This window comes from Peromyscus californicus, unplaced genomic scaffold (genome assembly GCF_007827085.1).
Source record: "Peromyscus californicus insignis strain IS unplaced genomic scaffold, ASM782708v3 Scaffold_9__1_contigs__length_137607984, whole genome shotgun sequence".
Lineage (NCBI taxonomy): Eukaryota > Metazoa > Chordata > Mammalia > Rodentia > Cricetidae > Peromyscus > Peromyscus californicus.
Genome location: NW_026294617.1, coordinates 104089777 through 104107822, shown reverse-complemented (window position 1 = coordinate 104107822; position 18046 = coordinate 104089777). Strand labels below are relative to the sequence as shown.

Here is an 18046-nt window from a genome sequence, read left to right as displayed (position 1 = left end):
TATCCATGAAATGAATTGTGAATTGAGCCTTTTCTTGTGTCTATAGCTGCTGATCCCCCAACTGAACCAGTAAAATATCATTTCTTTGGATATATTATTCTTGGTGTATGAACTGAAGGAGTCCCCACTCCCAAAGTAATTTCTTTTTAATAGTAAGCCTGTTGTAAAATATTATAACTTTTCTGTAATGTTTCCCACCAAATGTGGGCAGTTTATGATCCAGTGATTCAAATTATTCCAAAAGTTTATTGTTCTTATTATTTTATCAGAGAGAAATACATCTCTGCTGTTAGAATATCCCAGCCATATTTATTTCATTTAAGCAGATTTTTATGATAACACCAGGGAAGAAAAGAACAGTCAGGAAACATAAAGCCTGATTCACTATCCAGTCAGCATTTTAGAAGGCAGGCACCAGGGACAGCTTCATAGATCCTCAAAGAAATGAGCCCTCAGATAGTGACCTTGGCCCTCTCCCCTCTCCTACTCACTGTCTACATATCCTCATACCTGTGCTTCTCTTTTGTAATCACCTTTTGTGGCTAAAGTTTCTTTATTCCTTGTTAGGTTTTTAGGCAAGAAAAAAATTAATAAAACCACCAGAATCTCTCTCTCTACCTCTTCTAGATCAACCCAGTTGAGAGACAGACCCAGGAATCAGGAACATGGCAGTCACAAACTCACCTTCATTACTGGTGCTAACTGGGGAATGGATGTTACACTTAGGGCCAGATAGACCTGCCAATCAGTCATTGTCACTAAGAACCAGTACCTTCTGTCAAAGTTTAGGTACAATACAATCCTGATAGCTTTGTCACAGGTTTTATATGGAATGCCTTTAGTTACCACTGTTTATTCTCATCAGTATAAATTTTCATTTTAAAGCAGTGTTTCTTCTCTACTGAGGGTGTATCAAAAGGTCAATTTTACCTAGCAAATGGGCTGGCCTTTTGAATCAAGTGTTCTTAACCTGATTCACGTCTTTTGTGGTATTAATTTACATAAACTACCATCGTTATTAGGCAAAGTTAGAGTCTAAATATTTAGATTATAAAACCATGGCAAGAGATTACATAACTAATAAATCTGGGCCTTGTAGAAGGCACTTGATGGGAAAAGAAAATGACTGAGCCCACAGACTCTATCATTTCCTGAGGTTGGCCCTCTGCATTTGGCCACAGTCAAAACAACATAAAAAGTAGAATTTAAGCATACTGATGTGCTGCCAGATACCAAACACACTCCAGTGTATCGCTGCTGTCTTTCTGGTTTAAGAAAGGAAGGGCAATACATCCTTCCACCAGTGGAAATACACTTTTGCTAAATTAAAAGATTATTATCCTGACGATCGAATTTCTATCTCAGCCTAAATTCAAGATCTCAGCAAGATCAATTCCACAGCTACAAAGTCAGCTGTAATCTCAGTCGCTGCCTCTTGATAGAGCTCAAACCTCAGCTGATTAATTGCCAAGGCATCCAGGCTGCCTGTGCCCTGTGTGGAGACTCTCAATCTATCCCAGAGGCCTGTAGAACTGAGGACAGCTGAACTCAAATTATATTTTTATTTCATCTCATTATAAACACATAGATTTATGTAGGAAAGAGTTCATATGGTCAAAAATTAATTTCTTCTTGTCATATCACTTGCTCTCTAAAATGTGAGGTTCTAAAAACCTACTACTGACAAAACACAGGAAAATGTTATTATAAATAATCCTTCATGTGTTAACGTCTCCAAATAGTCGCTTATCATGGACACTTCACATGTATCAGAGCACATGGCTTACAAAATTTGATGCATTTGCAACATTAAATTTTCTGTTTCTACTAATCCACATGTTAATTTTCCATTTAATTACTTTCATGTTAGTTTTCCATTCAGTCCATAATTCTACAGTGCTTCACGGACCAATATCTACTAGGTGGAAAGTAAATGAAAGTTCGCTTCCACAATTTTATGAAAGCTTGCTTATCCTTTGTTTTACCCATTTGTGGTTTTTGGCTAAGAGTTTGAATGCAAACTGTTAATTCCTGGACTATGGATAAAATCTATATATGATACACTATTTAAAATATCAATCTATAAACTGAGCACGGTAGCTCAGACTTGTAATCTCAGCACTTGGGAGACTCAGACAGGGCAATCAAAAAGCCAGTCTGGGCTGCATAGTGAGTTCCAGAATAGCCTGAGTGACATAGTAAGACCCTGTCTCAGGAGAACAAAAAGGATAACACCAGTGTAATGCCATTTGACGGTACAGATTGATTAGAATGAATGAATTATGCAAAGGACAATTTTTGTCCATTGCATTTGCATCTATAATTCTGAATAACAAAATTCAGATTTATCAAAAATCTAAAGCGCTGAATAGCAAGGCCCTCATTCCATTTGGAAGTGCAACATCACTTTTGGGCAGTGTCCTTTGGCGATTTGTCCTTGTGTTGGCGTGCGTGCGTCTGTTCTGGGCTGGTGCTGAGTTCCTCCTGCTCTCGCCTCTCATCCCCATGGCAACCAGCACTCTTTAGGGCTTCCTGCACTACACACAGGGCAGGCAAAGGGGACTCTTTTCTCCTCTGAAATAACAGCATTGTTGGACTCTCCAGAGACAAACAAGAGGAACTCTACTTCCACAGGAAGCACACATCTGACCACAGTTCATTTCACTCTGTACCTTCCAGGGGAGGACGCTGACATTCGGCCACTCACCATGTGGAGCGGAAGAGAAAGAGACAGGGGAAGAGAATGGAAAATAAAGGGCGGGGGCGGCGGGGGGACCCGAAACCTGACTTTTCGTTTTGCTTTTGCTCTCTGAGCTCTGCCTACCTTCCACCAAATATTTTCCCAAGGCTGCAGGGAGGTTATTTAACCCAGATTTAAGAATTATTGCCTGTATAAATTTCTCCTACTGGCAAATAAGTGGCGGTCGCTGGTTTCAAACATTTCTGGAAAGAGAACGAATCAGATTAGGAGTATCAAATTTAACTTGTGGATCCCCGGGTGCCCTGCCATTCAATGTTAAGCCCAGTCTGAGGATGTGTTTTAGCTGTTGGGCAGAGAGGTAGGGCCACTCTGAGACCTGTGTCCCCTGGAAGTTGCACTGGTAGCTAATAGCACGCTTTTTTCACTCTCCCGCTCGGCTTATTTCATCTTCCCAACCCTCCACCGCTGTTGGTTTATGATCATGGCCTCCTGCCAACCTACCAGCCTCCGATCCTTCAGTTCCGACAGGTCTCACACCCTGAGCCACGCATCCTACCTGAGGGACAGTGCCATGATTGACGACACGGTTGTGATTCCCAGCCACCAGGTACTTGACTTTCTGCCTTCATGTCTGCTTTCTGGACAACTTTTTCAAATGTTCTAATACCACAAAATATCCCGAGGGAACCGGTTGGAGGTAGGGGGGTTAGAGGGAGAGCGAGAAAGAGAGAATGACTAAAAACCAACTTCATTCTTAGCAACAACAAAAAATTAGGGTAAGAGATTTGAGGGTGTCCTACAATGTGGCAAATGTTCACTAGATTTTTTTTCACTGAGCATTTTCCCCTCTGAAATAATATACTGCTTCTTTCTTTAGCCGTCCTGAGTTCCTCTATGGAAATTTTATGTAAAAATTTGTGTTGTGTAAATACTATCTCCATTATGAGAAAATAAAATGAAGCAGGACATGTTTATATGATGAATGGTACCTTGTACAATACATTTTGTTTGCAGTATTTAAAGTAGCTATGAGAAAAGGTTTAAAGTTTATTTGGGAATCTTTTCACTTTAGGTATAACTTTCTTGCTCCTGATGGATTGGATATAGAGAAATAGACGAACAGTGATTCGCCTCAAAGTACTCTGCTATCATACTATAAGTCAGAAGGGAATGCACTAGAAGAGATGATCTTATGTCCTTAAATCAAAATTGTCTGCCATGGCACCTCTTGTTTGGTGCTCTTTCGGAATCCATTGTATTAGACTTGAATTTTGAAGCTGTGTTTTGCATTAAATCTGACGTCCTTTGTATGTAGGTGTCGGCCCTAGCCAAGGAGGCAGAAAGGAATTCTTATCGTCTGAGCTGGGGCACTGAGAACTTAGACAACGTGGCTCTTTCTTCCAGTCCTATTCATTCAGGGTGAGTGAATCAATATTATGTATCCAGATCAAGAGGTAAAAAGAGATGAGAAAAGTCACAGCTTTGTCCAGTGGCTTCAGGGGATGGTTAGCTTACCCAGGAGGTGACCTTTGTTTCAACTTGTGAATAACATTGCTTTTTCCGCCGTGGTTCCAGCTGCACCAATGAGACAGCAAAATGAGGTTGAATTCAGCATGGACAACTAGTGTTTTAAAATAACGTGTAGCAGCAGTTTGCTAACTGACTGGAATAGAATGGCCTCCTCGCTGATTTTGTGCAGTCCTTGAAGCCGTCTTTTAAAAAGAGGCTGGGCCAGCTGCTTGTTTGAAAGTTTCAGTCCCCTAAAATTGAATGACTGGTCTTTGAAATAAATACCTTCCGTCATATATTGATGCAGTGAAAATAATGGTCACAGCCACACACATACACAGATGGATCCATACATTTTGTTAGGGATCTAAATCAAAAGAGTTCACATCCAAGTAGTGATTTTTCTCAGCTGTCCTTTCAATGCCCTTTTTTCAATGTCCTTTCAATGACAGTGCATACAACATGGCCTGCTTGGGCCACACTTCGAAAAGCACTCCCCAGCATTCTTAAAGTTTTAGAGATTTCTTGGGGTGTAAGAATTCAATTAAATATAGTGCACATTTCTTAAAGAATTTTAAATATAATACTTTCTGAATTATTTTTACCCTGACATTTTAGTAATATTATAATTACCTATAAATCCTCATTTTTTTATTTAAGTGAAATTTCTGCCCATATTTTATGTAACAAAATGGAATACTTTGGCTTCAATGTTCATCCCAAACTCCTTATGTATAATCCCTATAACTGTTTTGAGCATGGGCCCTTTCTTGTTCTTAGTATTTTAAAATAAACCTCCTTCCAGGAAAGTACTCCATGACACTATAAACATTTTGGACTTTTTAGTCTAATAGTCTACTAAATTCTATAATGTAAAATTAGACAGATATTGGAAATAAGCATCCTATTTTCCTTGTTAAGTAACTGTGACTAGTTGGTGGTCCAGCAAGACTTGCTCTGAGGAATTAAAAAAGATTAAACTCCATTCAAGTTTAATTAAATATTTTAAATGTAAAATGAAAAAAATTAAAATCTCTATTATAAATTGGTCAAAAAAAAAAAAAAAAACCAATAGCATGACCTTCTGCTACTGAGGTCCCCACATGAAGAGTAAGGGAGAAAAGAGGTCTGGACCTTGATGCTTGATGACAAAAGAGAATCTACCAAAAGCTGAATTTTTTTTAAAAGAGTAAATGTTACAGTAATAGTTTGGTTTTCAAATTAATTATTCGACTTAAAAAAAGGAATTCTTAAGCTTTTTACTGAAGGTCAGAAAAGTATATTAGTACATCAATATCCAATCTGTTTCACCAAACTAAGTAACATGTATGAGTTATGACTAGATAACGGCTTCATCGTGAGTGATTACTGGTATTGAAGCCTCAGCATCCAACAGCTAAACATTAGTTAGTTAAGATATGCACCTTTTAAAAAAAGATATGCACCTATAAAATTTGGTCTATAGCAAACCAACTTTTCTGCCATTTTCAAACATTTGTTATACTGATCTCAGTTACTCAACACTGGCTGTATATTGAAATCATTGTGGGGTTTTAAAGACATTGATGTCCAAGTCACATCTCAGACCGACGATGACTGCATTTTTGTTCTCAGTCTCCTTGCGTTGGTGTTTCTGTGAGTCCAGGTTTGGGGAAACTTTGCTCAGTAAAGCCTCTATTATCAGGGAGAGTAGTTAGTACATACCTGATTCTCTGGAATGTTCCTTATTTCTTCCACCCGCTTGTATCTTCATTTTCCACACATATGCCGAACTCTACAAAGCACTAGACTCCCTGTCAACTGTCAAGGAAAGCAGATGAAGAAAACCTAGTACCACCCCTTCCAGGGACACTTCTGGGTAGTGTTCTATGGAGTCAAAAGACCATGTAGCCTAGAGAAATCTGATGGGTAACACTGTGCCTTGGCATCAGACTGATCTGAACCCAGACCCTGATATTGACTCTCTCTATGTGGCAGTGGGCACATTATGGAAAAAAAATCTCTGAGTTTCTGTTTATTTCTCTATAAAATGAGTGTTATAAATTTATTCCATTGGGGAGTTTTAAAGAGCAAATGCTTTTAATATCATCAGACTCTACTTAGAAACAATAAGTATTCAACAGAATATAGCTTTTACCATTTCTACATTCTCCCTGGACACATTCCACATTTGTCACAAACTCCAAATCAGTTAAACAAAATGTGCCCCAAGTCTTCCGGATGACAGTATAAGTGGATTCAATCCACGATGCCAATATGGCCTTGTTTCTACCAGGTAGCATCATCTATTGGTGTCTCTACTATAGTGATCACACAAGCATGGGGTTACAGATGACTGTAGTGAGAAGGAAAATTACCCTTGAAAAGTTAGGATTCCAAGAGCTGTGATGTTTGAAAGTGACATTCATATTCATGTATATGAGTAATGTTGATCATATCTTATGACACTGATTTCTTATTAATCCACTCATCATATATCAAGTTCCTAAGTAGTAGCTATTAGATATTTTTCAAGAGTCTGAGTTTGAATCCACTTAAAGTGTAAGGAAAAGGTGACTTTTAGGTAAGGGGATAGTGAAGAGAGTTGGTGATTGTATCTACCTTAGACTACGTGAGGATAATGCTGTCATTAAATTCATAGTTGTCTTAACTTCAAGTTGCATCTTCTACCACTAATCAGTACTGGTAGTTTCCTTTCCCTCTACTTCATTTTTAAAAGATGTCCTTGGCTAAGAATGACTAAGTCAGTGATTAAACTCTGCTTCCTGCATAGGTAAATTCAGTATCTGGACAATTGAGAGGCTCGACTTATTATTATTTGAGTTGCCTGACTGACTCATAGTGAATCTAAGAAACAGTTATTCTTAGAGGCTCCCAATTAAGATCATAACAGTAAAGTTTGTGCAACAATATGAACTTCATGATTCTTTATAATTACCTGTGTGGATAATGAATTGGCTGATATAAGTCAGTTTCTGCCAATAGTTAGTTTTATAACTCACTTTATATATTGTCACTCTGAAAGTCTTTGTAATGTTTTAATGACAGCCAAATGCTATTAATTAAATACCAACTCATGAGGTGTTAGAATATGCCACAGTAAAATAAAACCCTAAGAATGTGATATTTTAAAGCAAGCTGAAGACAATTTTGTTGTGAACCTTGTACTACACACACACACACACACGCGCGCACACACACACACACACACACACACACACACACACACACACACACACACAAAAGCCATGAAAGATGTATTCAAAACTGTTTGCTCAAATCACAGAATGTTTGAAGCAGAAGGCAGCTAAGTATCTTTTGCATGGGACAACATAATGTAAATGCTTATGGAAACACTTCCAGTGTTTAATTTAGCTGTTCATGTTTTGTAAAATACCGTGGGAGTTCCTTTAGATTCACAAAGGCTAATTCTTTTAGATGAAGATGATTGTTACAAAGTAGCAAATCAAGTGATCTGGAAGACTGGATTTCTGGTTCATTGAATAAAATATACTTACGTATGTCAGGAAACATTGGAACCTTAGGAAACCCTGAGGGGATGGGGTTAAGGAAGCATAGACACCATGGGTCAAAGAGTAGTGAAGAGTAGGGCTATAATGTGGGACTAGACATTAGGTATGGGGAGGAAGAGCACAATGCTCAAAGCAGACAGTGATGTTGGGGAGAAGCACTAAGACCATGTTTGCAGAGTTCTTTATTACCCGCTAGTCATTGATCAATGTTACCTACTTTGCAGTCGACTTTATGCTCTATCTGTCACAGAAGCTATCGTTTAAGTTGTTCCATTCCTGTTTGTGTTTCTTCTGCTATAGCCCAACAGGGAATTATCTTACCCAAAAAAGCATTAGAAGAATTACAAGTGGACAGCAGTTGAATCAAAGCTACATCTACAGAATCCAAGACTTTATATTTGTCATTGTAATATCACTTGGTGTTTTCTAGCTTCTTGGACACTTAGTCTTTGCTAAGTGTCCCCACAAGCCAATGCTAACCAAGACTTCACTTCCATATCGAGTGATTATGTGACTTCCCCAGGTTCCTAACCTGGGAGGAGCCACGAAGGCCCCAAAGCTCGTTCTTCTCTCAGTTTGTACAGAGTGACATTTCGGTTGTATTTGCATAGAGTGATATCTTATTTGTATTTCCATCTTTTTTTTTCAGTGAATACTATGTGGGTATATGAATTAAAGATTTCAATCAAAGTCACATCTGATTTCATTCTTTATATTTCACTTATCCGCTCTTTCTCCGTGCTAAAGTATCTATTCTGTTGCAGCCGCACCTCTCCATGTCTTGATCGTGACAACAGCAGGTGAACCTCTGCGTAATTCCTTCTCTGAACATGTCCCTGTTCTCCTCTCCTTCACCATCTCCTTCTGCATATGCTCCACCTCAGGATGCTTTAGTGCTGATGATGTCTAGTGAAACATATACAGAGGCTAATGTTCTCCAAATCAAGGCCAATGCTCACTTTCCCTGTAAAGGGAAAATGGGTATATTTAATGCCAGTAGGTATTAGGTTAGCTGGATCAAAATTAAATGGACTCTTGTCTTGGTCATGGCCTCCACATCTCAGATTCTTTTGTGAGGAAAAGTGCTACATCCAATTTAAATCCTATGCCCCCATGATTATGCTAATTGGAAGAGCTATTTTGAGTTTTTATTAAAGGTTGCGATTTTTAGTAGCACCCAGACCTTTTCTTCTTTATTTTGCTTTTATCTTGCTGTATTCTAGGTGAGCCAATGGCTAAGGGCTTATTAATAGTACATATCCTTGCTACCTCTGTTTTAAGTCCAACCTTTTGATATTTTGGAATTGTGCTGTGGAATGACTTATCCTCAGTCTAAATATAGCAATCATTCTGTATTATTTAGATGAAGTTATTTTTAAAGTTCCCTTTGGGCTACTGATTATAGTATTTTTATTCTTTGGCCATTCATTATGATAATATGGGTTATCCCTCTAAAATAAGACAATTCTATATTTTCATTTTTTAATGTTCTAAACATCCTTTTATATCTTCTCAGTCACATTCTAAACACTGTATTTCTATTCATGAGCACGGTGATTGGTAAACAATTACTGAATGGTTTGAACAAATTTGAACCACCCTTTTCGGTGTCATTTTTTATCCACGCTTTCGTTTGTGGGATTTGGAGAACTAGGAAGGGGCTGGGGAATGGCAGATAAGGAAGCTGCTGGTGTGGCTTCAAACAACACCAAGAGTCAGAGGGGATGTCAGCCCTCTGCTGTGTGCCTGGCATCACTGAAGCACCCTGATGAGTCTTTTCTCCTGTCTTTCACCCAGTGACTAACTCCGAATGCTGCAGTCTCCTCCCTGTTCCCAGCCCATGGTCCTAGATGAATTAAATGGAAATTTTAAGTATCAATAACTTTGGGGGTGGACAGTACAGTCTTTTTTAAAAGTCCAAATCCTTGTTTTCTACTGTCTCCTCTGAAGCATGTACCCGTTTAGCTAATCAAATTGCATATTTATCAACAAGTCCTTTGCCTAATAAAAGTGAATTGCGTTTGCTTTTATTCCTTTTTAAATTGTGAAAACATGGTATCTCACAATTTAGAAAACTTCAGAGTTTCTACTTTGCATGACTGCTGTCATTTGAAGAGTCAGATGCATCAGAGCCAATGTCCCCTGGTTATCCCTCCACCCCCGTGTAGTCTCAAGTCAATGTCTAATGCAGTATGCCTACACATTTTCAAGAAAGTATTGATTTGACCATGGGTCAAAAACTATATTTATTGGAGTAGTAACAGTTTGCTTTCCAATTAGGAATTCCTCCAGAGCATCTAAAATCACATATTTAGATAGGTTGTCTAATCTAGTTAGCCATTAACTGCAACAAATTTGTAATACTAGGCAGTAACTTCAGAGTTTATTCACCCAAATCTCTTAATTCATGCATAAGAAAACAAAACCTAATGAAGTTGTCAAGTTACTTGACTGTGGTTACAGAAATAATTCAAAACAGACTTAGAAAGACATGGTACCACAGCACCCTGTGCTGTAGAGTAACAGAATTCTCACATCCTATTTAAATAATCAATTTCATAAGGCAATTATAACTCTACAGATAATAGTAAACTCCTTAGCACAAATGTGAGTACATTGAAGGTTCTTAATAAGTTTTTTCACTGTTTTAGGTGATGTATGATATATATTTTAATGATCATGACATTAAAAAGATAAAGGCAGGAAAGAGAAGATAATGGAAGCAGCCATTTATTGCATCTATATTTTCTACCCACACATGATTGATCTCTCCATTTATCTATAAATGGTGACAGGGTCAGCACCCAGGGACTAGGAAGCTTCCATGTAACACTGCAGACGGCAGAGCTGAACTTCAGTTCACATGCCATAGTCTTTCTACAGAGCTGCCTCCTTCCTTCAGTTTCCTTCAGTTCTCATTGTCTGTAAATGTTTGCAGGGCCCGTATTGTCTCATTTTTAATGGAGAGTGGAGAATTAGATTCATTCTGTTCACTCTGGCAGGCAAGCTGCCGCACTGCAGTGTTGCAGGAGTCACTCGTTCATCCTCTCTCCTTCCCCCACAGTCCTTACAGTGAAAAGGCTCTTGTGGAGTTAGCAGCTGCTTTATACACTGCCGAGCGACTGGCTCCCAAGTCCCTTTTGCCATCCAGGTAGTGGCACCCTTTGGTGTTCTTCCATTCTTGATGGAAATCTTCAAATGCTTCCCCAGTTTTGTACTAGAAACTGTTGGGATTCACTGGTTAGCTTGCTCGATCTACAAGTCAGCTTCATTGATACCGAGATGTGAAGTCCAGGCAGGCAGTTTCTCCTGCTCCTTCTACATAAAGGATAGGCTCTGGGAGTACACAGTGAAGTTCAGTCTTATTAGTCATTTGATAATTCCATGATGAGTCAAGTTTGCCTGGAGTGTTTTACTGCTAGGCTGAGCTTGCTACTCTCTGTTCCTTCTGACTAGTGACAGGTGTCGTGTCTTCCAGCCCTTTCTTTCTCTTGGCATCTTGCTACTTTCCTTTCCTTCTCTCTCTTTTCTCTCACTTCCTAAGGAAAATATCTCCACTGGAATTTGTAATTTTCTGGTAGCCTGTGTCTTGTCCTAAGTCACTTGGTAAAATACGGAGGTTTACCCTCTCCTGAACTTTGCCATTTTCCCATGAATTGGGCACTTTATTCTCCCAGTCTGCTTTGTATTTGATTCAGTACTTAGGACTGGCTTCCCGATCACTAATGATACGGGAATGATTGCTGGGCAGTATATCTATATGCTGCTTCAGTCCTTAAGTTCTGCTATTTTGATTTCTCCTTCTTCAGTCTTTCTTCATACAATCTTATCACTTTTAAAAATATTGTTTTGTTAGATTCAAAGTCTTGGTTTTCACAATCTCCCATTTTCTACTAATCCTCTACCCAGGGAGATAAATACACCAGATCTCCCAGTTGAGCATTGACATGTGGGGTAGACCCTTTAAAATTAGACATAGTATTATCCAGCAGCTTTGCTGCATCCAAATGTAGGGATTTGAGTGAGGCTTGATTGTAATAACTGGCAAGACATCAAAGAATTCCCTTGCCTCGTGCCTTGCTCTCTCTGATCTCGGTAAGTACACATAACTCGTCATAGCCTGCCTTTTCACTCTAAGGTTGATTCATCTTTTCAAAAATTAGTTTTGACTCCTTACTGTGTGCTGAATCCATACTATACCGAGTACGGGGCGGGGGGGGGGGCGCGGAGACTGCATCCCCTACTGTGACAACAGCTCTTAGAGGACACCTTGGTTAGCTGACAGGTCGCATCTCATTGGCCAGGGAAGTTAGCAGGTCCAAGCAAGGAAGAACGCGTAGATTGACATCTTGGCATAGAGTGTGAGATTCTTGGCACAGCTCCTGACAGTTATGGTAGGGTAACAGATCACACAAAAGGATCATGGAAGCAGAAATCAGGGAGGAAGTAACACACAAAAAAGAGGGCTTCAGTGGTGCCATGCCAGGGAAAGTCATAGAATACATTAAGGACATAGTTGCTGATTCTCTGTTTTGAGGGTAGACCACCAGAGTCTCCTACATGTTCTTTTGGGTAGAGAATTGGAATAAAACCATGGCAATATAAGGGCCTGGGCCATGAGTGCAGGAATTTTGTTACTGTCGTCAAAAGACATAGATACTATGAGGGTTCGTGACATTAAACAGACATGTTATAATGGCCCCTCCTAGTTTCAGCACCTTTTCCTTTTTCTTTTTTTTTTTTTTGCTCTTAGTAACCTAGACTTGAAAAATTCACTAGGTATGGTGATACATTTATAATCACAGAACTTCAGAGGTAAAGGCAAGAAGGCAAGAGTACAAACTTAATTTCCTAAATGTAGAAAGTTTAAGGCTAGTCTGGACTACTTGAGATCCTATCTCAAAGTGTTGATGAGGGAGGAAAAGTCAAAGGAAATAGTGATGTTAATTATAAACAAGTTGGAAATATTACAGTGAGTCTGGAAACCCTGCTAGTTGAAACAGCAGCATTTTCCTACTTTTAAGTGGAAATCAATATAAATGTACTCAAATAAGAATAATAGAGGAACTCGGGAGGCAGAGGCAGGCAGATCTCTGTGAGTTCAAGGCTAGCCTGGGCTACAGAGTGAGTTCCAGGAAAGGCGCAAAGCTTCACAGAAAAAAAAACCCTGTCTTAAAAAACCAAAACCAAAAAAAAAAAAAAAAAAAAAAAAACCCCGAATAATAAAGGAAGATCTGGAAGTATTTACAGTTCTTCTTTGGAGTGAATGTGTAGATTTAAAAGTCAGCAAGAAAACATTTCAGAATTCATATTAAAGAAAAGTTACAGCCTTCTTCCCATTGCGTTTTGATAACATCCAGAACATCAACAGTTAATGAAGTATGAACTGTTGCTTATATGTAGCAGCTATTGCCCCTCCTGAAAACTCGACAGCTAGGGGAGAATGGTAGGCCTAGCCTGGCTACTGCATGTGGGAGGACTGTGGCTCCTGTGGTCTCATGCTGCATGACGTGCTTCAGAGGGTACTCTGGGCTCCTCCGCACTCATTTCTCTTACTAGCAACAGGTTTTCTGTTTAATGGCATGTCTAATGCATTCTGTGTTCTGCCGCGAAGAGGATGCTATGATACTTCACTCGCCTAAAAATAACATAAGTGTATTGTGTTTCTATCCCACAACTTACTTTGATGGAATACCTTTCAAACGTTTTCAGTGTTGTCATGGAGGCAATATCTAGGTGTGTTGATCTGGCTTGGTGCAGTTAGCAGCAGATCTATGAAACACCTATATGTTGGTTTCATTGACTTGTTATAAAAACTTTGCAAATGAAATGAAAATGGGAGAACATTGGAGTGACTGTGGAAGAACCTGCATACTGTTTATACATGTCCTTGTGTATGTGTCCTGGTCAGCTAGATTGTTGTGTTACTTAACTTTTGCTCCTGTAGGAGGTGCGTGCCCAAGGGACTTTGGTGAGTGTCATGACTAATGCAGTCATAAGCGTTCTAGCTAAGCTGCTTCAGGATTTGGAAGAAACTCCAAAGTTTAGATACTTTCTCTTGGCACACTCAACAACCCTAGCCACTTGAGATTACCATTCTTTTCATCACGACTGATGAGCAATAAAGAAGCAAAAGTAACCAAGATGCTTTTGCAAATTTAAATGATTTTTTTTCACCTCCAGTTCATTATAATGGGGGAAAATCATGCTATGCAAGTACCTCTCTATCAGTATGAGCTCAGGCCTCCCATGCTGGTCTTACAGAGCAGAGGGCACTTGATTTGTTTCCACTATTCACCCTCTGTTGCAGTTAGAATGGGTTAGTGCAGAGACCTCTTAAAAGTACAAATATCACTTTAACCAGAAAATCGGTTCTATTCCAGTTTTCCCATCTTGTAACCAGTTACAAATCTGCATCCTGGAATGATGACACATTGGCACAGATCTGACCTTAGCAAAAGGTCTTTAAGGTTGCTTTTCACTCATGAGATTATATTAAAATGAGCTAGACAGATGTAATCTTGAAAAGTTAAGTTGAATTAACTTAAAACATATGCCATCTGGTCTTTCCTGTGTGATCTAGCCTTATATTATTTGAACATGTGAATTACATAGGGCATATAAGGAGACAGAAGGCTTGCCCACATTCTTGCAATTTCATTCCAGTTACTAACAAAAATTGGAATTATTCTTCAGTAGCACATGAAGATTATACAGTAAAACAAAATAAATAATACACACATACATACTAGTATAAAATTTAAAAGTATTTTCCCACAAGGCATTTCCATTTAAAAGAGTTGTTCTGAGAAGAAATAAACAGTATAGAAAAAAAAAAATTAACCTCACAGAATTTGTTTATCTGCTGTACTGCTTTGAAGCATGCCTAATCTTCTCTTCCAATTTTCAGCTTCCTGGTCAGTTTTATGGTGGATGCCCGTGGTGGTGCCATGCGAGGATGCAGACACAATGGGCTCAGAATCATTATCCCACCTCGGAAATGCACAGCGCCAACCCGAGTCACCTGCCGCCTAGTGAAACGCCATAGACTGGCGACGATGCCACCAATGGTGGAAGGAGAAGGCCTGGCCAGCCGCCTGATTGAAGTGGGACCTTCTGGAGCTCAGTTCCTTGGGTAAGGGTTTCCCATAAGCCTCCTCCTTAGTCTCCAATGGGCTTGTGCCCTCTACCCAAGACCAATGGGATGGAACGCCAAAGGTACGTCAAGCCGTTTTGAAAAAGGATAGGCTCCTGTGACATTTTTTTTAAAAATGGGAAATAGTGCCTTGACACCTGACTTCACTTCCACGCTCCCATGATAAGGCATCAGTGAGTAAAACATGCAGGTTGCTAGTGGTTTTTCTTCTTGGATGTGGGAATGGCTGCCAGATTCCCAATGGGATAACCATGTGTTTTAGACACTGGTAAGTATCTCTGTTTCTTGTCTGAGACTAAAATGCAAAGTATAAAGGAAAAAAAAAATGTGCTCTGTTTGAAACATAAATTTAACACCTTGTGTGATTATGAATCCAATTGCCGCCTTCCCTTCGGACCACAACGTTGCCTTCCTGGAATGTCTAAAATGTAGTCTAAATAATTTGTGGTTTTTCTGCTACCTCCAGCTTTTAAGCCACAGTGTAAGATGAAAATACTGAGATTAACTTTTGCTATTCTCATTTTGGCAATATTGAGCAACAATTAGTATTTCTTCTTTCTTCTGTCTGTCTGTAAGGCTACCGTCATAGTAAGTGGCACCTCAGTGTGTCAAAAGGTGAAAAGTTGCCACTGAATGGTAACGAAAGATGAGACTTTGGAGGGGGGAACAAGTTTCGAATCAGTTTGAAACAAATCAATTGTATTTAAGTCTTGGTGCTTAAAACTGTGAGAAAAATCTTCCTAGTTAGGACTCCTTTCGATTGCTGTTAATGTCATACTGGGGAGAGGATTTCTTGCTTTAGAACTCTGAAAATGTTCTAAAGCCTGTAATTTGGGGCAAATTGTTAAGAGGTTGCTCCAAATTAGGAAGGGATGTGTTCCCAGTTGTAGAAACCACCTCTCATATGTCTTATCAGACAGAGCTTTGGAAAGAGCCTGTGAAGTTCTGGGTTGCTTCAGAAAATGCCTCTATGGTTGGATTCTTTTGACGTTCTTGATGTTCAGTTCAGACCCTAACTCCCTCCTGCTCAGGTAGCCGTAGGCTTTTTAATAACCTTCAAATCTGTTGCGGAATATCTATGAAAACGCTGGCTGGTGGACAGAGTTTTTATTATATTCCCAACAGTCTTGTCTTTCCCAAAGAGCAATTTTTCCCCTCCATTTTTTTGGCTAGTGCCCTGGCAGTGAACCTAAGTAGGAACAGACTTGACAGCCATGTGCTCCCTGGCACACAAGCACCTCCATTGTACACTCTGGGTCTCAGTTCCTGGTTCCTTGCTCTTTGTGACCAATGGAGGGGGCAGAACCAAACGCAGTGTGAAACCAAACTTCACCCTGTGATGCTGGGGTTCTGTGGACATGGTACCTGAAGCTTACTTCTGTTCTTTCTTTCACTGCTGCTTTGGATGTGCTCAGTAAACTTCACCTGCCAACGGCTCCTCCCCCACTTAATGAGGGAGAAAGTTTGGTCAGCCGCATCCTTCAGCTGGGGCCTCCTGGAACCAAATTCCTTGGGTAGGAGCGACTTAAAACAAATTGATGGCTGCTGGCCCCCATTCTTCTCCTTCTTCTGCGATATGATTTCTCTTTTCGTCATTGTGCCCATGACATGTCCCTCTCTATGATTTAAACTCTGTATAACCTATCTTTAGTGGACCATTTCTGACCCTTGTGGTATGTGACTTTTATTTTTGAGTGACGTTTTATATCTTCTCCTTTAAAGTGCTGTGACCTTCATTTTCGTTCAAGCATGAGATTTGCCTAGTTGTACTTTGTGCTAGTCATGATGTGGTTATGATGAGTTTGGAGTCTGTCTCAAAGCAACCTGGACTCAAAAAATGGAAAGCCTCTGTCTATGTTGAGGATGAATGTGACCTAAAAGTCATAGGACAGTGCATGTTCTGGATCCTGAACATAATAGGCATTGGACACTATTGGACTCTAGGCTAAGTGGCTCATTAGGGCCACATTGTGTGCACATGCCTATTGTTTTCTTGAATGAAGACAGGATGAGCAAAAGCCACACGTGCATGGCTCATGAGCACAAGTAGTCGACCTTTTTGACATCTCATTTATAACACTTTGAATTATGCAATGTATGAGCCATTTTCTTCCTTAACTCATGTTGTCATTTTGCACCTGTAGAACATGTTCTAGAAGATTGGCATACATCATAGACATGCATGTACATTTCTTTTGGTTAAATGTGCCACACCTACATTTCTCAAAGGAGAAGTTCCAGAATGCCACATGCACTCACAGAGAAATATCATTTGGCTTAAGGTAGCAGCATGTACTTGAGGACCAGTGCCCCTGAGGTGGAGTGCCACTGTGTCACCATCTGTTAGCCACTGGGCTCTGGAGGAAGGCCTACTGTGTCCCTGTCCCCAGAATGAGCGGAAATCCAGGTCACTTTGCAACAGACAGTGTTGAGGGGCTTGTCTCGGGATTGGTTATCCCGTCTACACTGAGTGTTCTGCGTTGCTATGTCAGGCCCGTGATCGTGGAGATTCCTCACTTCGCTGCCCTGCGAGGGAAGGAGAGGGAACTGGTGGTTCTGCGCAGTGAAAACGGGGACAGCTGGAAAGAACACTTCTGTGAATACACTGAAGACGAACTGAACGAAATCCTGAATGGCATGGATGAAGGTACCTTCGGGTTAAGGGTCTAAAAGAAATCTCAGGTGGAGACATGAATTATGCATTGCTTTTAGATCCTTTAGCTGTCTGAGTACTTGTGTGCACATGTGTGCCTCTTGCGGTGTTGTACTCCAGCTCATTATCCGTTGTGTTCCAACTGCATTAGGTTTCAATACACAATCCATCCATTTTCTTAATTGTGTTTGTGTTAAATTCAGGAGAACAAAGCCCTTTAAGGTATTAAATATCTTACTTTAACAAGTATAGCCAGTACGATTCTATCTTTTAATGCAAACTAATTGAATCTAAAACCAATAGTAGAGTGGATATTGTTTCATAACAAATAACGCTGCACAAAACTTTTAATTTACTTTTAAACTTTCTATTATTAATAAGACAGGAACATTAAGTTCATTCAGTTATTCATATGGAGATTTAGTCTAATTTCCTGTATTTCTCTAAATATCTACACTAGAGCAACTTGTCGAGTCTATGATCCCACCCTCTGC

General features: G+C 39.7%; 1 protein-coding gene across 50 annotated transcripts in view; it reads left to right on the top strand.

The window, feature by feature from the left end:
* Nucleotides 1–18046, top strand: part of Ank2 (ankyrin 2) — a 596871-nt gene that overhangs the window by 537768 nt on the left and 41057 nt on the right. For 13 of the 50 annotated variants that reach the window (XM_052731611.1, XM_052731615.1, XM_052731610.1 and 10 more), the window contains 6 exons: nucleotides 3206–3308; nucleotides 4017–4120; nucleotides 8508–8543; nucleotides 14654–14878; nucleotides 16315–16413; nucleotides 17392–17546. In XM_052731611.1, coding sequence (XP_052587571.1) covers nucleotides 3206–3308; nucleotides 4017–4120; nucleotides 8508–8543; nucleotides 14654–14878; nucleotides 16315–16413; nucleotides 17392–17546 — 722 coding nt within the window. The remainder of the gene's footprint in view (nucleotides 1–3205; nucleotides 3309–4016; nucleotides 4121–8507; nucleotides 8544–14653; nucleotides 14879–16314; nucleotides 16414–17391; nucleotides 17547–18046) is intronic. The other 37 variants (XM_052731623.1, XM_052731651.1, XM_052731637.1 and 34 more) reach the window with 7 other exon arrangements.